General features: G+C 43.1%; 1 protein-coding gene across 1 annotated transcript in view; it reads right to left on the bottom strand.

The window, feature by feature from the left end:
- Window positions 1-219: 219 nt before the first annotated feature.
- Window positions 220-16,334, bottom strand: part of LOC122797198 (KAT8 regulatory NSL complex subunit 1-like) — a 1,944,458-nt gene continuing 1,928,343 nt past the window's right edge. The window contains exon 12 of the mRNA XM_044066025.1: window positions 220-1,157. Coding sequence (XP_043921960.1) covers window positions 794-1,157 — 364 coding nt within the window. The 3' untranslated portion in view covers window positions 220-793. The remainder of the gene's footprint in view (window positions 1,158-16,334) is intronic.

Genomic DNA, 16,334 nt, shown 5'->3' with positions numbered 1-16,334 from the left:
TGCTGCACTGCAGTATCGAGACACTGCATTTGTGCAACTTTGCATATGTGGCATATACATCTATCTATCTATACATCCTTGTACACAAACAAAAAAAAAAATCTAGTTCACTGTAATATAAGATTATGTCATTTCTTAATACAAAAGGCAGCAGACAGACATTAGGTTTTAAAATAGAAATCAACAAACTAATCACACAATCACATTTTTTCATCTGGAATATTTTAATAAGCAGTGTATAAAGTAATAGAGATTTTGGAAATGGGGTGGTTTCACGTAAATGTATACTACCATCCTATATGAGTAAAGTATACTGCCCTTTCACCCAGATGACTTCACATTTTATTTTGACCCTGGTTACCGGTAGAGCCCAACAAACATTTCATAAACCTGGAAACTCATGAGGTCATATGAAGACCCTTTCTGAGATCTTCAGACACTGACTATTCTGCAGAAGTAATAAAGGTGTGAAAATACTCAAACATTCAAATCTGGCAAGAAAAATCTTTAAATAAGTATGTAAAATCTAAAAGGAAAAAAAAATGCAAGTGAGTCATAACATGAAGACCAGCTGAAATGAAATATCCCTAAAGCCCTATTGTGTAAAGTCAATAGCAAATCATGACTGCAGAGAACATGGGAACAATCTTAAAGCCCGTACTTAAAAAACAAGATAATACTGTGGATTGGTATCTGAATAAGTGATCCTTTACTCACTAGCTACAAAGTCTGCCATGGGAACCTGGCACTTGGGTTATTACCTGCTGCAACAATGTAGTTCTAAGAACAATTTTCATATAGATGATTTATTAAATGTTGCTGCACTTACGGTTCCTTTGATCTGTATTTTAGAAGTACTACAATAAATCTGAATGAATAAAAACAAAACAGTGAGCACAAATCTTACTTTCATTTCATCATCTGCAATTTCAGGTGCTGGGGACTGGGTATTTTCACTAAAATAAATAATCCTGGTATGGTTCTGTACAGTAAAGATTTGCTGAGGTGTAAAAAGTTCAGGGCTATGAGGTCCACTGGAGGATGAACTGTTAGAATCATTAACAGTGTGAAATTCATAATCAGAGAATGCTGACCGAGTGGCTGAGGGATTTACATGAAATGACTGTGTAGCTGAATGACCATCTACCTTGTAGGACCTGAAACAAAGAAACAGCACCATAAAGTTATTTCAGAAATACAAATCTAGAATTAGGCAAAGTAGATACTAAGCAGAATAAATGAAAACTGCAACACAATTTTATAACACGGAGATTCCATTCTATAACGCAAGCATTTTAAATGAAAAGCTTACCTTATACTTTCTCTTCTGAAGAAGCCAAATGGGCGGCTGTGGCATATTAGTGAAAAGGATAGCTAAAATACAGTATATGTTCTATAACAGAAATGTTCAAAAGCATCTCAGTCAGCAAGTCTCAACAACATGAACATTCTATAACCAGATGGTGCTTCAATGTCAGATCTGTAGAGGTCAGTTTTGCCCTTGCTCTGACACATCACATCATGTGTTATCATAAGTTGACTGATATACAAGGGGAAAAATGATAATTTCTCTATCATTATTAAATGTGAAAGGCCTTGAAAGGATAGGCATCTGATGAGGTAGGACTGAGAAAGATAACACAGTCAATAAAAGAAAAGTTAGATCTCATGCAAAAGAGGTATGAGTTCTCAAAAGCAGAAAAATAATGAATAGCAGACCTGTTGACTCAGATAACAATGAAACTGAACACCTGTGTGGGTTATGCTCTGTAACTACAAAATCATCCCAGGAAAGATGCCTTGAACAGTACAGCAAATGGCTTTCTTTTCAGTGATGTCACTTATAAACTGCTCATTCCTTCTAAAAGTCAAAATGAACTCTTGCATAGCATGCATGGTTCTTCGTGAAGTTGGCTGACTACTCAGGTTACCTCATTTATTTAAAAGATAAAATGCCTGAATACCATATTTTGTTTCACTATTTAAAGTGTTTTTTTTTTTTGTGAACTGAAAAGTGAAGGTGTTAAGTCTGATTGGTAGTGGAGGGAATGGAGTATGCTGTGGAATCAGAAGACTTTGAATAAGAAGTTACTTGAGAGATTAGTCATGGTTACCATGCTGCTACATGTCCACGGAGTACAGAAACCAAAAATATCAGGACTGAACATGGTGGAAAAGTAGTCTACAAGCCATATAGACAAAGTCTATGAAACCTGGACGGGGTGTTTTGAAGTATTCTGGGGGTGGTAACAATGGATGGCGTGTAGTTCCTGCATGACCAGCAGGCAGCAATCACACCTGTTAAACAAATTGAGATGGTCTAACACTATACAAAGACTGAGCAACATTAAAATGGAATGGAGAATAAGGCAAGAAATTGAAAATTGAAGCTGTATGATGTTTTTGAAGGTGTGGAAAGAATGGTTTTGATTGAATATGTGTCAAAACCAAGATGGTGGAGTTGACAGGGTTTGAAAAGATTCCTTGTAGACAGCACTTTTGGAGCTCTTAAAGTCAAATAAATGAAACCTAGAACAATAGTGACAGAAGTTTTGATGTATGTTAAGAAAAAGAACAGGTACTGTTGAAGTTGTGGCCATCACATGGAACGTCAGTGGTTGGGAGTCCCGTACTTATGGAACATAATTACTACCAGGTCACAACAAAATACCATTTGCAATCTGTAGAATGGATAAAAGAGTACAAAAGAAGAAAACTGAAATTTAAATGGTCATTCCCTGTTACTTTGAAATTTGACAGTCCACATAAATTTATATGGAAAATAAAAGAATTACCAGTGAACCGTGCCCAATTACATGTGTAAAAGGTCAAACAGAATGTTTTCAAGATCTTTATATTACTAGGGAAAAGAGTATGGATAGGAAAATTTAAGTACAAGTTACTGAATGGTTCACTCAATGCACAGATATGAAAGGCTAAAGCTGCCTAAGTACCAGATAATACACTGATTTCAAATTATCTGATGGTAGTCCTTTTAAGAATTAGGGGTATTACTCCGTTCAGGAAATATGTTGCCAAATTTTTGATTATTACATTACTTGAGGGTTCCAATTCTAATCATTGCTAATGTGACTTCAGAATGTTAATAAGAGTTCATGAAAGCACTTATATTTCATTTTGACATAATTCAAGATAGTCTAAACACTGAAACAAGGCTAACCAATACAAGAATATATAGCTTGACTTTTGGACAGAATATGGTGAGGTATTCATCATTAATAAGCAATAACTTTGAACAAGTATACAACAGAAGAGGGTTCCCTTACATAGTTACTCTTTTTCTAATACCTGTGATAAGCCAAATATAGCAGGCAGGCACTTGAATTTAAGAGGTTTGCATGCAATGAAATCAAATGCATATTTTATTGGTTAAATATTTGCACTTAATGATTCAAAGTAGATGTTTAAAAAACTGTTAAATACTCAGGAAATATACAATGAGAATAATAATCAAAGAAAGAAATACATACATGTTTAAAATAGCAGATTTTTCTTTCATAGTGATCGTTATATCTACTGAAATGCAAGATGAAACTCATTGATGTTGAAGTATTACACTAAAGGAGGGTGGTAAATGCAAGCATAGTGATGGACTGATAAAATAACTGTATAAAAACATTAATTTGAGTAAAAACTAGAATACAGTGATGTATTAACCTAGTCTAGTGAATAACAATATGGAAAATTAATACAAATAATAGACTAATTTACAGGACTGCATAAAAACATAAAACTGCGTTACAACTAGAAAATGGTGAGGCATTAACTATACTAGTGAATAAGACCTTGGAAGAAAGGATTTTCTTATTGTTCGTTGTCTCTTGTTATGCTTAAAAGAAAAGAAGAAAAGTTATATCTATATCTATATAGATCTATAAACTTGAAATTCATATGGACAAGACCATATGATCGAGTTTCTGAAAATTCAAACATCAAAAAACCCTCACAAAATGTACTTTTTTATATTTATGCAGGGGGGGGCAAGCCCCCCTGCACCCCCCCCCCACAGCCCCTGCAAATTATATATACTAATTCTGATATTGCAATACAGTGAAGATAAAAAGAAGTTATGTACTTACCATAACGTTCCATGTTTGTAGTCCATCTTGCCTACATTCTTGCTGGATGGGTTTGGAGCCGATTCTCTGCTCCAACTCAGCTGATACTAAAGCTCGAGAGCTTTTAATGGCTCGAGGCTAACCCCTATCCCATGCTACCTCATGGCACTACCCCAGATCTTGCTTAAAAGAAGGTAAATAGGTACATAATAGTCAGTAAACTATCAATAACTATGCACATACAGACAGAACACTGTATTACTATGCTAGGTGGACGGACAACTACAACCAGGTCAGACAGCATAATGTATAGTCCACCAGTTCCTTCAGGAAACAGGAAGGGGGAAGGAGGGTGGTACGCAAGAATGTAGGCGAGATGGACTGCAAACATGGAACATTATGGTAAGTACATAACTTCTTTATGTTATGTAGTCTTATCTCGCCGTAATTCATGCTGGATGGGACAGCGTCCTTAGCACCTTTATCCCAGGTGGCTCAAGCAAAGAGACTCTTCAGCACAGTGGACCCAAAGGAGGCCAAATCCAATTTGTAATGAGTGACAAAGGTATGGGGCACAAATGGTATCAATTGGGAGTTTAGATCTAAAGTCATATGAAGTTGATACTGGTCTTGTTGAATGGCCTTTTACTTTGGCTGGTAATTGTTTGCCAGCAGCACTGTAAGTAAATGAAATGCAGTCTGAAAGCCATTTAGACAAGATGACCTTAGAAACAGGCAAGCCTTTATTTTTGTCTGAAAAGGAAACAAATAAAATAAGAAGTTATGTACCTACAATAACGTTCCATGTTAGTTGTCTTCTCTCGCCTTCTTTCTTGCTTGATGGGTTCGGAGCCGATCCCTCGGCTCCGACTCGGCACTTGCTAAGCTCGAGAGTCACTTTTACCAGCTCGAGGCAGCCCCATATCCCATGATGCAAGGCGGTAAGTACCCAGATCTCGTTTGATGACAAAGGGCAATAGCACCAAGCATAAAATACTTCTCAAAGGAAGAAAGAAAACTTACAGATGGAAGAAGGACCAGGTTGAATGGTCTTCAGCATAACAGTTTCTTATAACAAGGTCTGTCCAGGCCAGGGGGAAGGAGGGAGGGTCGCAAGAAAGAAGGCGAGAGAAGACAACTAACATGGAACGTTATGGTAGGTACATAACTTCTTAATGTTAAGTTGTCAATCTCGCCTTCATTCTTGCTTGATGGGACCGCGTCCTAGCACCTCTATCCTGGGTGGCTCAATGGAACAAACTCTTGAGGACTGTAGAGCCAAAACTGGCTCTGTCCCTGGAGGCCAAGTCCAATTTGTAATGGGAAACAAAAGTGTGAGGAGTGGCCCAAGTGGCGCTGCACAAATAGTGTCTAAAGGAAGTCTAGCTTGAAAAGCTGTAGAAGTAGCTAAGCTCCTAGTTGAATGTGCTTTAGGTTTTGAGCACAGCTGTTTTCCCCTGAGCAGATAAATTTCAGAGATGACCGAAGAAAGCCATCTAGACAAAGTCACTTTAGAAACAGGAAGGCCTTTTTTATTATCTGCATGGGAAACAAAAAGTTGATCAGATTTTCTAATTATTTTTGTTCTGTCCAAATAATATCTAAGTTGACGGTGGACATCAAGATAATGTAGCTTTTGTTCAGCTCTATCTGAATAGTTGGGGAAAAATACAGGGAGATCAATGGATTGATTCAAATTGTTCTTTGAAGCGACCTTAGGCAAAAGGTTGGGTTAGTTCTCAAAGATACTCTGTCTTTGTGAAAAACCAAATAGGGTCGAACCGAAAGAGCATGAAGTTCAGACACCCTCCTGGCCGATGTAATAGCCACTAGGAATAAAGTTTTCCAAGAAAGATATTTCAGGGAACAAGAAACAGCTGGCTCGAAGGGGAAGAATCAAGGATGTCAGCACTAAATTTAGATCCCACTGAGGAGGAGGATTCCTGATTGGAGGCTTTAGTAGGAAAATTCCTTTCAAGAAGGCCCTGCAGAGCCTATGGGACATAATATTATGATCTGCTATCCCGACATGAAAATTGGAAATAGCAGCCAATTGAACTCTGACTGTGGAAGAAGAGGAGCATGCATGAAAAATCTCTGCTAAGAAGTCCAGGACTGCCTGAACAGGGGCAGTAAAAGGATCAATATTCTTGGCCTTAGCCCAATAAGAGAAACGTTTCCATTTGCTTGTATAAATCCTCCTGGTAGAGGATTTTAGAAGCTACTATGATGTCTCTAACTGGGTTAGAGATCAAAGGAAGCCTGGCTAAGGAAGGAAGTGGAGCAACCATGCTGTGAGGTTGAGAGAAGGGATTGACCGGTGCAGCTGACCCGATTGGTGAATCAGAAGATCTGGCACTGGGTCCAGATGCCACGGCTGCACCAAAAGGTGATGATGGAGGAACGGGAACCAAACTTGTCGAGGCCAGTAAGGGGCAATGAGAATCAATTTGGCTCTCAAACGGTAGCTTTCTGGATAACCTGAGGGATCAGAGGAAATGGAGGGAAGGCATAAAGAAGTCCCTGGGGCCAATCCTGGGTCAGAGCGTCTCTGGGGGGATGGCCTGATGGAGGGAAGAGGCAGAAGAAGTCTGGACATTTGCTGTTTTGGGGAGTAGCAAAAAGATCGCAACATGGACGACCCCATTCCAGAAAAATCTCTTCCGCTATAGATTGCTTGAGAGACCACTCGTGAGGCATGAGAATAGCTCTGCTCAATCTGTCCGCTACAATGTTGGTTTTCCCAGGGATATGCGTTGCTACCAGAAACCGATGAGAGGAGATCGCCCATTGCCATAGTCTGAGCGCTTCTCGACACAAGGGGTAGGACTTGGTTCCGCCCTGTTTGTTGATATACCAAACTACAGACATGTTGTCTGTGTGGACTGCAATTGTCCCTACGGGAAGAAAGTCGTTGAGGGCTTGCAACGTTAAAAGCACTGCTCTCATCTCCAGGACATTTATGTGCAGATGGTACTCGAACGGCTGCCACGCCCCATGAACCATCCTGCCCTGATAATGACCCCCACCCGATCAGGGAGGCATCCGTGGTGACAGTGGCTATCGGGGATGGGGTACAAAGTACCTGCCTTGGTGAACCTGAGGAGATGTGATCCACCAAGCAAGATGCTCTTTGCATGTCTGTGTCACCAGAATCTGGTGACGCATTGGAAGTTGTTGGTATGACCATTGTGTGAACAGCATCCACTGAAGAAGGCGCATGTAGAATCGAGCCAGGGAAGAAGAGTAATGGCCGCAGCCATGAGACCTAATACCTTTAGAACCATTCTGGCCTGTACTTTCTTGTTGGCCAGAATGATCCTGACATGACTCTGAATGTCTGAAACTCTTTGATCTGTAAGGGTAGCTGACATCCGAACAGTGTTTAAGTTTGCGCCTATGAAGGTAATAGACTGGCAGGGCGATAAGGATGACTTTTCGAAGTTGATCGAGATGCCCAAATGAGAACAAAGATTTATTGTGTAATCCCTGGCTTGAACAAGCTGATGGCTGGTGGTGGCTGACAGGAGCCAGTCGTCGAGATACGGAAACACCTGGAATCCTTGACGTCTCAGGTGAGCCGTGACCACTGCCATGCATTTGGTGAACACTCTGGGGCTGTAGTGAGACCAAAGGGCAGGGCTCTGAACTGGAAATGACTGGACCCCAGCCGAAAGCGGAGAAATCTCCTGGAGCGTCTGTGAATTTTGATGTGATAGTACGCATCCTGAAGATCTATTGAGCACATCCAGTTGTCCTTCTGTAAGAAGGGCAGAATTGACTGAAGAGTGACCATTCGGAATCTTGTCTTCCTGACAGACTTGTTGAGTCTGCTGAGATCCAATATTGGTCTCCAGTCTCCCGTCTTTTTGGGGACCAAAAAGAACCTTGAGTAGATTCCGGGCTCTGAATGGTCTGTTGTAACTGGCTGAATGGCTCTTTTGCAGTAGTTTTGAGACTTCCAACTCTGCAATTTCCTTAGACCGGTGGTACATCTGGAAGGGAATTTGAGGGAAGGGACTTTCCTCGAAAGGAATTATGTAACCCTTGGATATGATCGACTGTACCCATCTGTCTTGAGTGAGGGAATGCCAGGCTTCTGGGTACAGTGATAATCTTCCCCCGACTGCCTCCAAGGAGGGACAGCCGGGCAACATCTCAGGGATGCTGAAAGAGCTTGTCAGAGAGAGGCTCTCTGTTTCCCTGGTTTTTCGGACCCCCTCTGCCTCTAGAGCGGCATCTGTTGTTGTTAACCCCTCTGCCTCTAGGGGTAAACTGACCACGTGAATCCGGCGTGACTCCTTGGGATTTACGGAACCACATTTTCCCACCTTTCTGTCCTTTGGGATAAGGTCTAGAAGGGGTGGAAAAACGGACTCCTACAGCAGAAAGAGTCTTGCCGTCCTGTTCGCACCTGGTCAAAGTTTCCTTCACCTGAGGGCCAAACAAAGCTGACCCATCAAAGGGAGAATTTGTGAAGGACGCCTTAAAGGGATCAGCAAAATCACATAGCCGCATCCAGGCTTGGCGCCTAAGAGCCACACCTGTACCTCGGCTCTACTCGCTCCATCAGCAGCATAAGATATTAGCCGCATGGAGGAGTTTGCAATGGAATTAAGGGTTCCTAGCTGCGAAGCAATCTTTTCTTGAGCTCCTGCAGCTGTAGGATCCTGTACTACTTCACCCAGCTCCTTAAGGATATCCCTCTGGAGTCTGGTGAAGTGACATAGGTAATTCAGCGACGCATAGCAAAGGTCGCTGAGGAAAACATCCGCCTACCGTACCTATCCATGGTCCTAGAGTCCTTATTAGGAGGATGGACGGGTACGGAAGGATCTGCAAGTTCCTTCTTGGTGGCCGCAGCCACCACCATGGCATCAGCGGAGACACCCTTAGTGAGGAATTGCTTGTCACCCGGGGCAGTGATAAATTTTGAAGGCCTCCTAGGGACTGGCTCTACAGAGTCAGGAGCTGCCCACGCCTTTCGGGCAATAACCTGCATAAGCGGGTCGTAAGGCGGAGACACCCAGGAGGTGGAGGGCCGAGATCCAAACGCCTCTAGGTATACTGACTCATCCTCAGAGGGATTGTTGGTGGGCCAGCCCTCTGTTTAAGGAGTTCTAGGATGTCTGAGAAGGAGACATCCTCAGAGGGGGATCTAGGGGATCCCTCTGACTCATCAAAGTCAGTATCCGAAGTGACAGACTCGGGGGAGTCTACATGTTTCCTCTTACAAGTCCTCTTCCTAGGAGGATCTCCCGAAACATCAGGAGAATCCTCGGAAGAGGGGAAATTCCCAATGGGGAAACCTGAGGCGGAGGATCTCTGGGTCCTGTAGCAAGAGAAGTGGCAGAGATGTCAACAGGTACTATAGAGGGAGGAGCTACGGGAACAGACTGCTGACTGATACCAGTGGCCAGCACACTCTTCATCACCTCGAATGCTCCCTCCCAGGCAGGTCCGAGAGAACCCGTTCAAGAACTAGGAACTCCAGGGACCACCGAAGGGAAGTCTCCGAGGCAGATGTCGGAGCCGAGCTCACCAAGGCCGAGGCTCCAAGGGGAAGAGCGGGTTCGGACAAGGGTCCGATGCCACTCACCCTCGGAGGAGACCATGGAAGCCCGACCACCGAATCCCTCTAAGGAAGGTCTCAAGAGGAGATAAGAGTAGAGGCTGAAGGAACAGAAAGGGGTATCTGTCCTCCAGCCGTAGCAGTAACCATTCCCGAAGACTCCAACTCCAAGCTCTGGGGTAGAGTTGAAGGAGGAACTGTAACGGGGTGTGGACCAACAGTCGTCTGTTGAGACGGACTATGTAACATTTGGGCCAGTACCTGTGACTTAAGTAATCTGCTGACCACTCTCTCTAGGTCATGGTCTGAAAGTCTGGATGACCTTGAAGATCGGCTCCGATGGCTCCGTTCCGAAAGGAGAGGTGAAGCCGGAGCCGAAAGTATCGGCTCCAAGGAAGGAGACCTCGACCTCTTCCTGGAATGAGCCATCGGAACCGATACTATAGATCCTGTCGGAGCCGAAGACTTATCGGAGACGACAGGAAGCCTCGATGCATCGGCTCCAGCCGGAGCCAATACAGCCACAAAAGTAACGGTGTCGGAGCCGATCGGAGCCGACACCGATGCCTGTGCCACATGGTGGTCGGAACCGATCGGAGCCGACACCGAAGTGGTCGATGCAGAATCGGCACCGATAGCCATCGGTGCCGAAGTCTTTGTTAAGCCAGAATCGGCTCCAGCCGGAGCCGATCTCGACTCAGAACGAGTCGGAGCCGAGGCCGCAGGCTTAGACACAGAAGCCTGGGCCTTGGAAGATTTGGCTGATTTTGATGGAGCCGACTTAGCCGGAGAGCCCTCCGGCTTAAGAAGGCCCCTAAGTATCAGCTTGTTTCATCTTTCCTGCAAGACTCTCTGGCTGAAGGAATGACAAATAGCACAGGAGTCCTGCAGGTGAAGAGGCCCCAGGCAATACAGGCAAGAAGTGTGACCGTCTGTCAGAGACATCTTCTGACAGCACGAGTCACACTTCTTAAAACCTGAGACCCTCTCCTTTGACATGGTGCTTCACAACACACACACACACACCAGTCAAGAATTAAATTAAATAAAATACCAAAAAGGTATTACTATAAAAACAAACACACACACCCTAACAGGGAGGGGATGGGATGGGTAAAGTTTGACTAAAAAAAATTAGAAGAGACAGGGATTTTCTGTCAGAAAATCTATATAATTAACTTAAAACTAAAAATTAAAGGGTTTTTAGCAAAAAGGGGCTTAAATATCAAAATAGTGAATCACTTACCAGGAGCTGGTAAAAGGAGGACCTCATAAGCGAAGCGGCAAACGAGATCTGGATACTTACCGCCTTGCATCATGGGATATGGGGCTGCCTCGAGCTGGTAAAAGTGACTCTCGAGCTTAGCAAGTGCCGAGTCGGAGCCGAGGGATCGGCTCCGAACCCATCAAGCAAGAATGAAGGCGAGATTGACAACTTAACATCAAATAATTGGTCTGATTTTCGAAATTCTTTAGTCCTGTGCAGGTAAAACCTGAGAATTCTGTGAACATCCAATTGGTGTAGTTTGTATTCTGCTTTATTAGTATGATTTGGGAAGAAAACTGGTACTTCGATAGTTGTGTTGAGATTATGCTCTGAACATACCTTAGGAAGAATGGAAGGATTAGTTCTAAGTGAGACTCTACCCTTGTGGGAAACAATGTAAGGATGTTGAATGGTGAGGGCTTGCAATTCTGAAACTCTCCTAGCAGATGTTATAGCCACTAAGAACAATGTCTTCCATGACAAGAATTTCAGATCTGATGAAGAAGAGGGTTCAAAGGGTGGACAAATTAAATATGTAAGAACTAGGTTTAGGTCCCAGGGCTCCGGTGGTTGCCTGGTTGGAGGTCTGAGAAGGAGGACTCCTTTCAAAAAGGTTTTGCATAAAGAGTGGGACATGATTGGATTTCCCATGTAGCCAAAATAATAATTAGAGATGGCAGCTAACAGTAGGAGCTGCAGCTCCTTTATGAAAATGGATGCCAGGAAGGACAGCATAAACTCTATAGGAGCTGAGTAGGGATCTATGCCTTGGTTTGATGCTCAAATGGAGAACCTTTTCCATTTGCTGGAATATAATTTTCTGGTGTAAGGTTTGTGTGAAAAAATCTGAATGTGTTTGACTGTAGGGGAAAGGGAAACACACCTGGCTATTCATGGAACTGGAGCAGCCATGCTGTCAATTTCAGGGTTTAGATAGTAGGATGGAACTGCCCTGATTTATGAATCAGGAGGTCTGGAGATGTTTCCAGAATCCATGGTTCCTCCAAGAGATAGGATCACAGGAAGGGGAACCAGACTTGGCGAGGCCAGTAAGGAGGAATGAGGATCAGGGAAGTCTTCAACAGTTTTGCTTTCTGAATCACTTTTGGAATGAGAGGAAAGGGTGGAAAAACATAAAGGAGTCCCAGAGGCCAATTGTGGACCAGAGCATCCCTGGGTGACATCCCTGGATGGGGAATTAGGAGAAAGTAGCTGCTGCATTTGATGTTCATGTATGTGGCGAATAGGTCGCAGCAAGGCTGGCCAAATTTTGCAAAAAATCTCTTCCGCAACTTCTGAATTCAGGGACCACTCTTGAGGCATCAGAATTGCTCAACTGAGTTTGTCTGCTATCACATTGGACTTCCCCGGGATGTGCGTTGCTACCAGAAAGCGTTGTGTCCATCGCCCATTTCCATACTCTTAAAGCCTCCCGACAAAGTGGGTAATATTTGGTTCCTCCGTGCTTGTTTATGTACCAAACTATAGACATGTTGTCTGATTGAATCGCAATTGTCCCAGTGGGAAGAGAACTGTGAAGTGCTTGCAACGCATATAGTACCGCTCTCATCTCCAGAACATTTATGTGCAAGTGGTTCTCATAATCCTGCCAAGTACCTTGGACCGTTATTCCCAGATAATGCCCCCCCCACCCTATGTGGGAGGCGTCCGTGGTCAAGACTGCATTTTCTTGAGGGGGAGCAAGTGGGTGATCTAGATGAAGTTGATCCATATGTAGCCACCATGTTAGATCCTTCTTGCAGGAGTTTGTGATGTGTATTTGGTGAGACGGGGAAATCCTGCATTGACCACTGGGCAAACAGTAGCCATTGAAGAACTCTCATGTACAGACAGGCTAGGGGCACTAAGAGAATGGTGGAATCCATAGTCCCTAGGACCTGAAGGACTATCCTGGCCTGTACTTTGTCTCTCTTCAGCAAGAATCTGACATGGCTGTGTAACGATTCTATCCTTCTGGTGTCAACTTTGCTGTCATGGAGGCTGAGTCTAGTTCTGAGCCTAACAATACAATGTGCTGAGATGGAGATAAGGCTGATTTTTTTAGGTTTATTGTAATGCCTAATCTGGCACACAAGGATAGAGTCTCTTCTCTGGTTCTGATTAGATGGTGCTTGGTGGTAGCAGTGAGGAGCCAGTCGTCTAGGTACGGAAACACCTGAAATCCTTGACGTCTCAGGTGAGCTGTAACCACTGCCATGCATTTGGTGAACACTCTGGGGGCTGTAGTGAGACCAAAGGGCAGTGTTCAAAATTGAAAATGACTGGCTCCCAGCCGAAAGTGTAGGTGTCTTCTGAAGTGCCTGTCCATTTTGATGTGGTAGTACACATCCTGAAGATCTATTGAGCGCATCCAATTGTCTTCCCCGATAAAGGGAAATATTGACTGCAAAGTGATCATTCGGAACTTCGATTTCTTTACAGACTTGTTGAGTTTGCTGAGATCTAGGATCGATCTCCACTCCCCTGTCTTTTTTGGAACTAAAAAGAATCGCAAGTTCCGGATCCTATTTGCTCTTTGGGGACTTCTTGGATGACTCTTTTTTTACAGCAACAAGATGACCTCTAATGTTGCACGGTCTAATTGAATGGGTGGTATGTCTGGTAGAGACTGGTTTACCGGGGGATCGGAAACAAAGGGAATAAGGTAACCTCTGGATATTATGGTTTGTACCCAACGATCTTGGGAAATTTGAAGCCAGGCGGTTGGGTACAGTGAAAGATGACCCCCGACTGCCTCCAGAGATGGACAGTCAGGCAACCCCTCAGGGGCGATGGAAGGGACGAAAGTATTTCTATCTTCCTGATGTTGCAGATCTCCTCTGTCGCGAGGGTGGCGTCTTCCATTATATCCTCCCCCTCTGCCTCTAGGGGAGCGTTGACCTTGTGCCTGAGGGAAACCTTTTTGGGATTTATGGAACCACATTTTCCCTCCTGTTTGACCCTTGGGATAGGGTCTAGAAGGACAGGAAAAATGGACTCCGACAGCAGATAAGGTTTTCCCTTCCTGCTCGCACCTGGTCAAAGTCTCTTTTACCTGCGTCCCAAAAAGAGTTGAACCATCAAAGGGGATGTTGATAAAGGAAGACTTAAAGGATTCCGTGAAGTTACAGAGACACATTCAGGAAAGCCTCCTAAGAGAAATTCCTGCTGCGGCTGCCCTGCTCGCTCCATCCGCTGCATAGGAAATCAGCCTCATGGAGGCTCATAATCTTCTACTTAGCTAATGAGCCAGTAAAGAGACAACCTCGAAGCTTTTGTGGCAAATGAGATCTGGGGTATTGCCGTGAGGCACCATGGGATAGGGGTTGGCCTCGAGCCAGTAAAAGCCCTCGAGCTTTAGTATCGGCCGAGTCGGAGCCGAGAATCGGCTCCGAACCCATCCAGTAAGAATTACAGCGAGACAGGACTACATAACATGGGTAAATTTCCCGATCCTCGCTGTACCATGATCTCCATTCAAAAGCTTCCAGTTTTCAAAAACTCGATCATATGGTCCTGACCATATGAATTTTGAGTTTCTGAAACTCGATCAACTGACAGGGATCCATATAAATATATACTAATAATGTATAAGAAAAAAAGGTTTTGTTATATAAATATGTTTAGTTTTGTACATAAAATTTAATTAAATGTTACTTTTATTCATCTTTAACATCGCAGAATTGCAGAATAAATTGCCTCCAGTGTAATACCTGTGCAACATAAAATCTGGATGTAGAGACAATGACAAACAACTAAAAATAGTTTGTAAATAACTTTTAAGAAAACATTATGGAGCAATTACAAAACACAGAAAGTTTAGTAGAACAGTGAACCCTAATGATAGAAATAGTGTCTTTTATTAATTTTATTATTATGGGGATATGACTTGAATTGTCTTGTCTTGGTGCATATATCATAGTGTGTTTAGACTTATTACATACAGAAAGTGATTGATGCATATGGTAAAAGGCATATACCTCTCATTCCAATTGTCCTTTACTGATTAAGAATACAGTAATGTTAGACATATGACTAAATAAATAAAGAAGTTATGTCTTACCATAATGTTCCATCTGTGTTGTTGATCTTTGTTCATTCATTACTGATGGGTTATTGGTTCAGTCCTCAGAACCGAGCCAGCTGTATATCAAGCTCACGTCAGCCAAAAATTCTCGAGCCAGGATCCTACCCAGAATGCTCTGCTCCCTATTACCTCAGATCGAGTTTGCAAGTTGATAGACAAAAGTAAAGGTTACCTCTGGTCATAACAGACCTACAATAAAGGAGTATATGAGATCAACCAGGAACCTCCAGAGAAGAATGGAGGGTGGGGAGTAATGAATGAATGAAGATCAACAACACAGATGAAACGTTATGGTAAGACATAACTTCTTTATCTCATGTTGTTAATATTCGTTCATTCCTTACTAATGGGGCAGAGTCCCCAGCTACCTGTATCCCTGGGTGGCCCTCATCGAAGGACATTCCTGAGCACCATGGAGCCAAAAGAAGCTCTACCTCAGGAGGCCAAATCCAATTTGTAATGAAGGATAAAAGTATGAGGTTTGGCCCAAGTTGCAGCTGAGCAAATATCATTGAGGGAAGCCCTAGCACGGAAAGCTGCTAAAGTTGCATTAGACCTTGTAGAATGTGCTTCCACTCTGTGAGGCAAGGTGATATTGCTCTTGTTGTAGATAAAGGTGATGCAATTTCTCAACTATGATGTCAATGTAACTTTTGAGACAAGATGACCTAGTCTTGGTCCAGCAAAGGCCAGAAATAGTTGGTCTGATTTACGGTTAGATTTTGTTCTGTCCAAATAGAATCGTATTTGCCTATGAACATCCAGAGAGTGCAGGCAATACTCTCCCTTGTTAGAATGATTAGGAAAAAAATACTGGAACGTCAATAGACTGGTTGATAGAACGCTCTGACACTACTTTCTGTAAAAGGGAAGAATTAGTTATCAGTGATAATCTATCCTTATGGAAGATTAGGTAGGGATGTTTGATGCATAAGGCTTAAAGTTTTAACAAATGTCTGGCCAATGTGATAGCAACCAGAAACAAAGTTTTCCAAGAGAGGTTCTTTAAATCACATGAAGACGCAGATTCAAATGGGGGAGCTGTTAGGGCTTGTAGGACTAAGGCCAAATCCCAAGGTTGTACTGGTTCTCTAAAGGGAGGTTTTAGGTGAAGAACCCATTTCAAGAAAGTTTTACAGAGTCTATGTGACATGAGTAAAGAACCCTGAAAACCAATGTGGAAATTTGAAATGAACATGAATAGTAGAGGCAGACACCCCAGAGTGGAAAAGATGTAATATGTAATCCAGAACCACCGAAACTGGGGCTGACAAGGGGTCTAATTGTTTATTCGCTGCCCATAAGGAAAACCTTTTCCATTTACTGAGA

The sequence above is a fragment of the Protopterus annectens genome, chromosome 3.part0 (genome assembly GCF_019279795.1).
Source record: "Protopterus annectens isolate FY-2018-M chromosome 3.part0, PAN1.0, whole genome shotgun sequence".
In the NCBI taxonomy this organism is placed as follows: Eukaryota; Metazoa; Chordata; order Ceratodontiformes; family Protopteridae; genus Protopterus; species Protopterus annectens.
The sequence above is the reverse complement of the archived record's forward strand: the minus strand, read 5'-3'. Positions and strand labels throughout refer to the sequence as shown.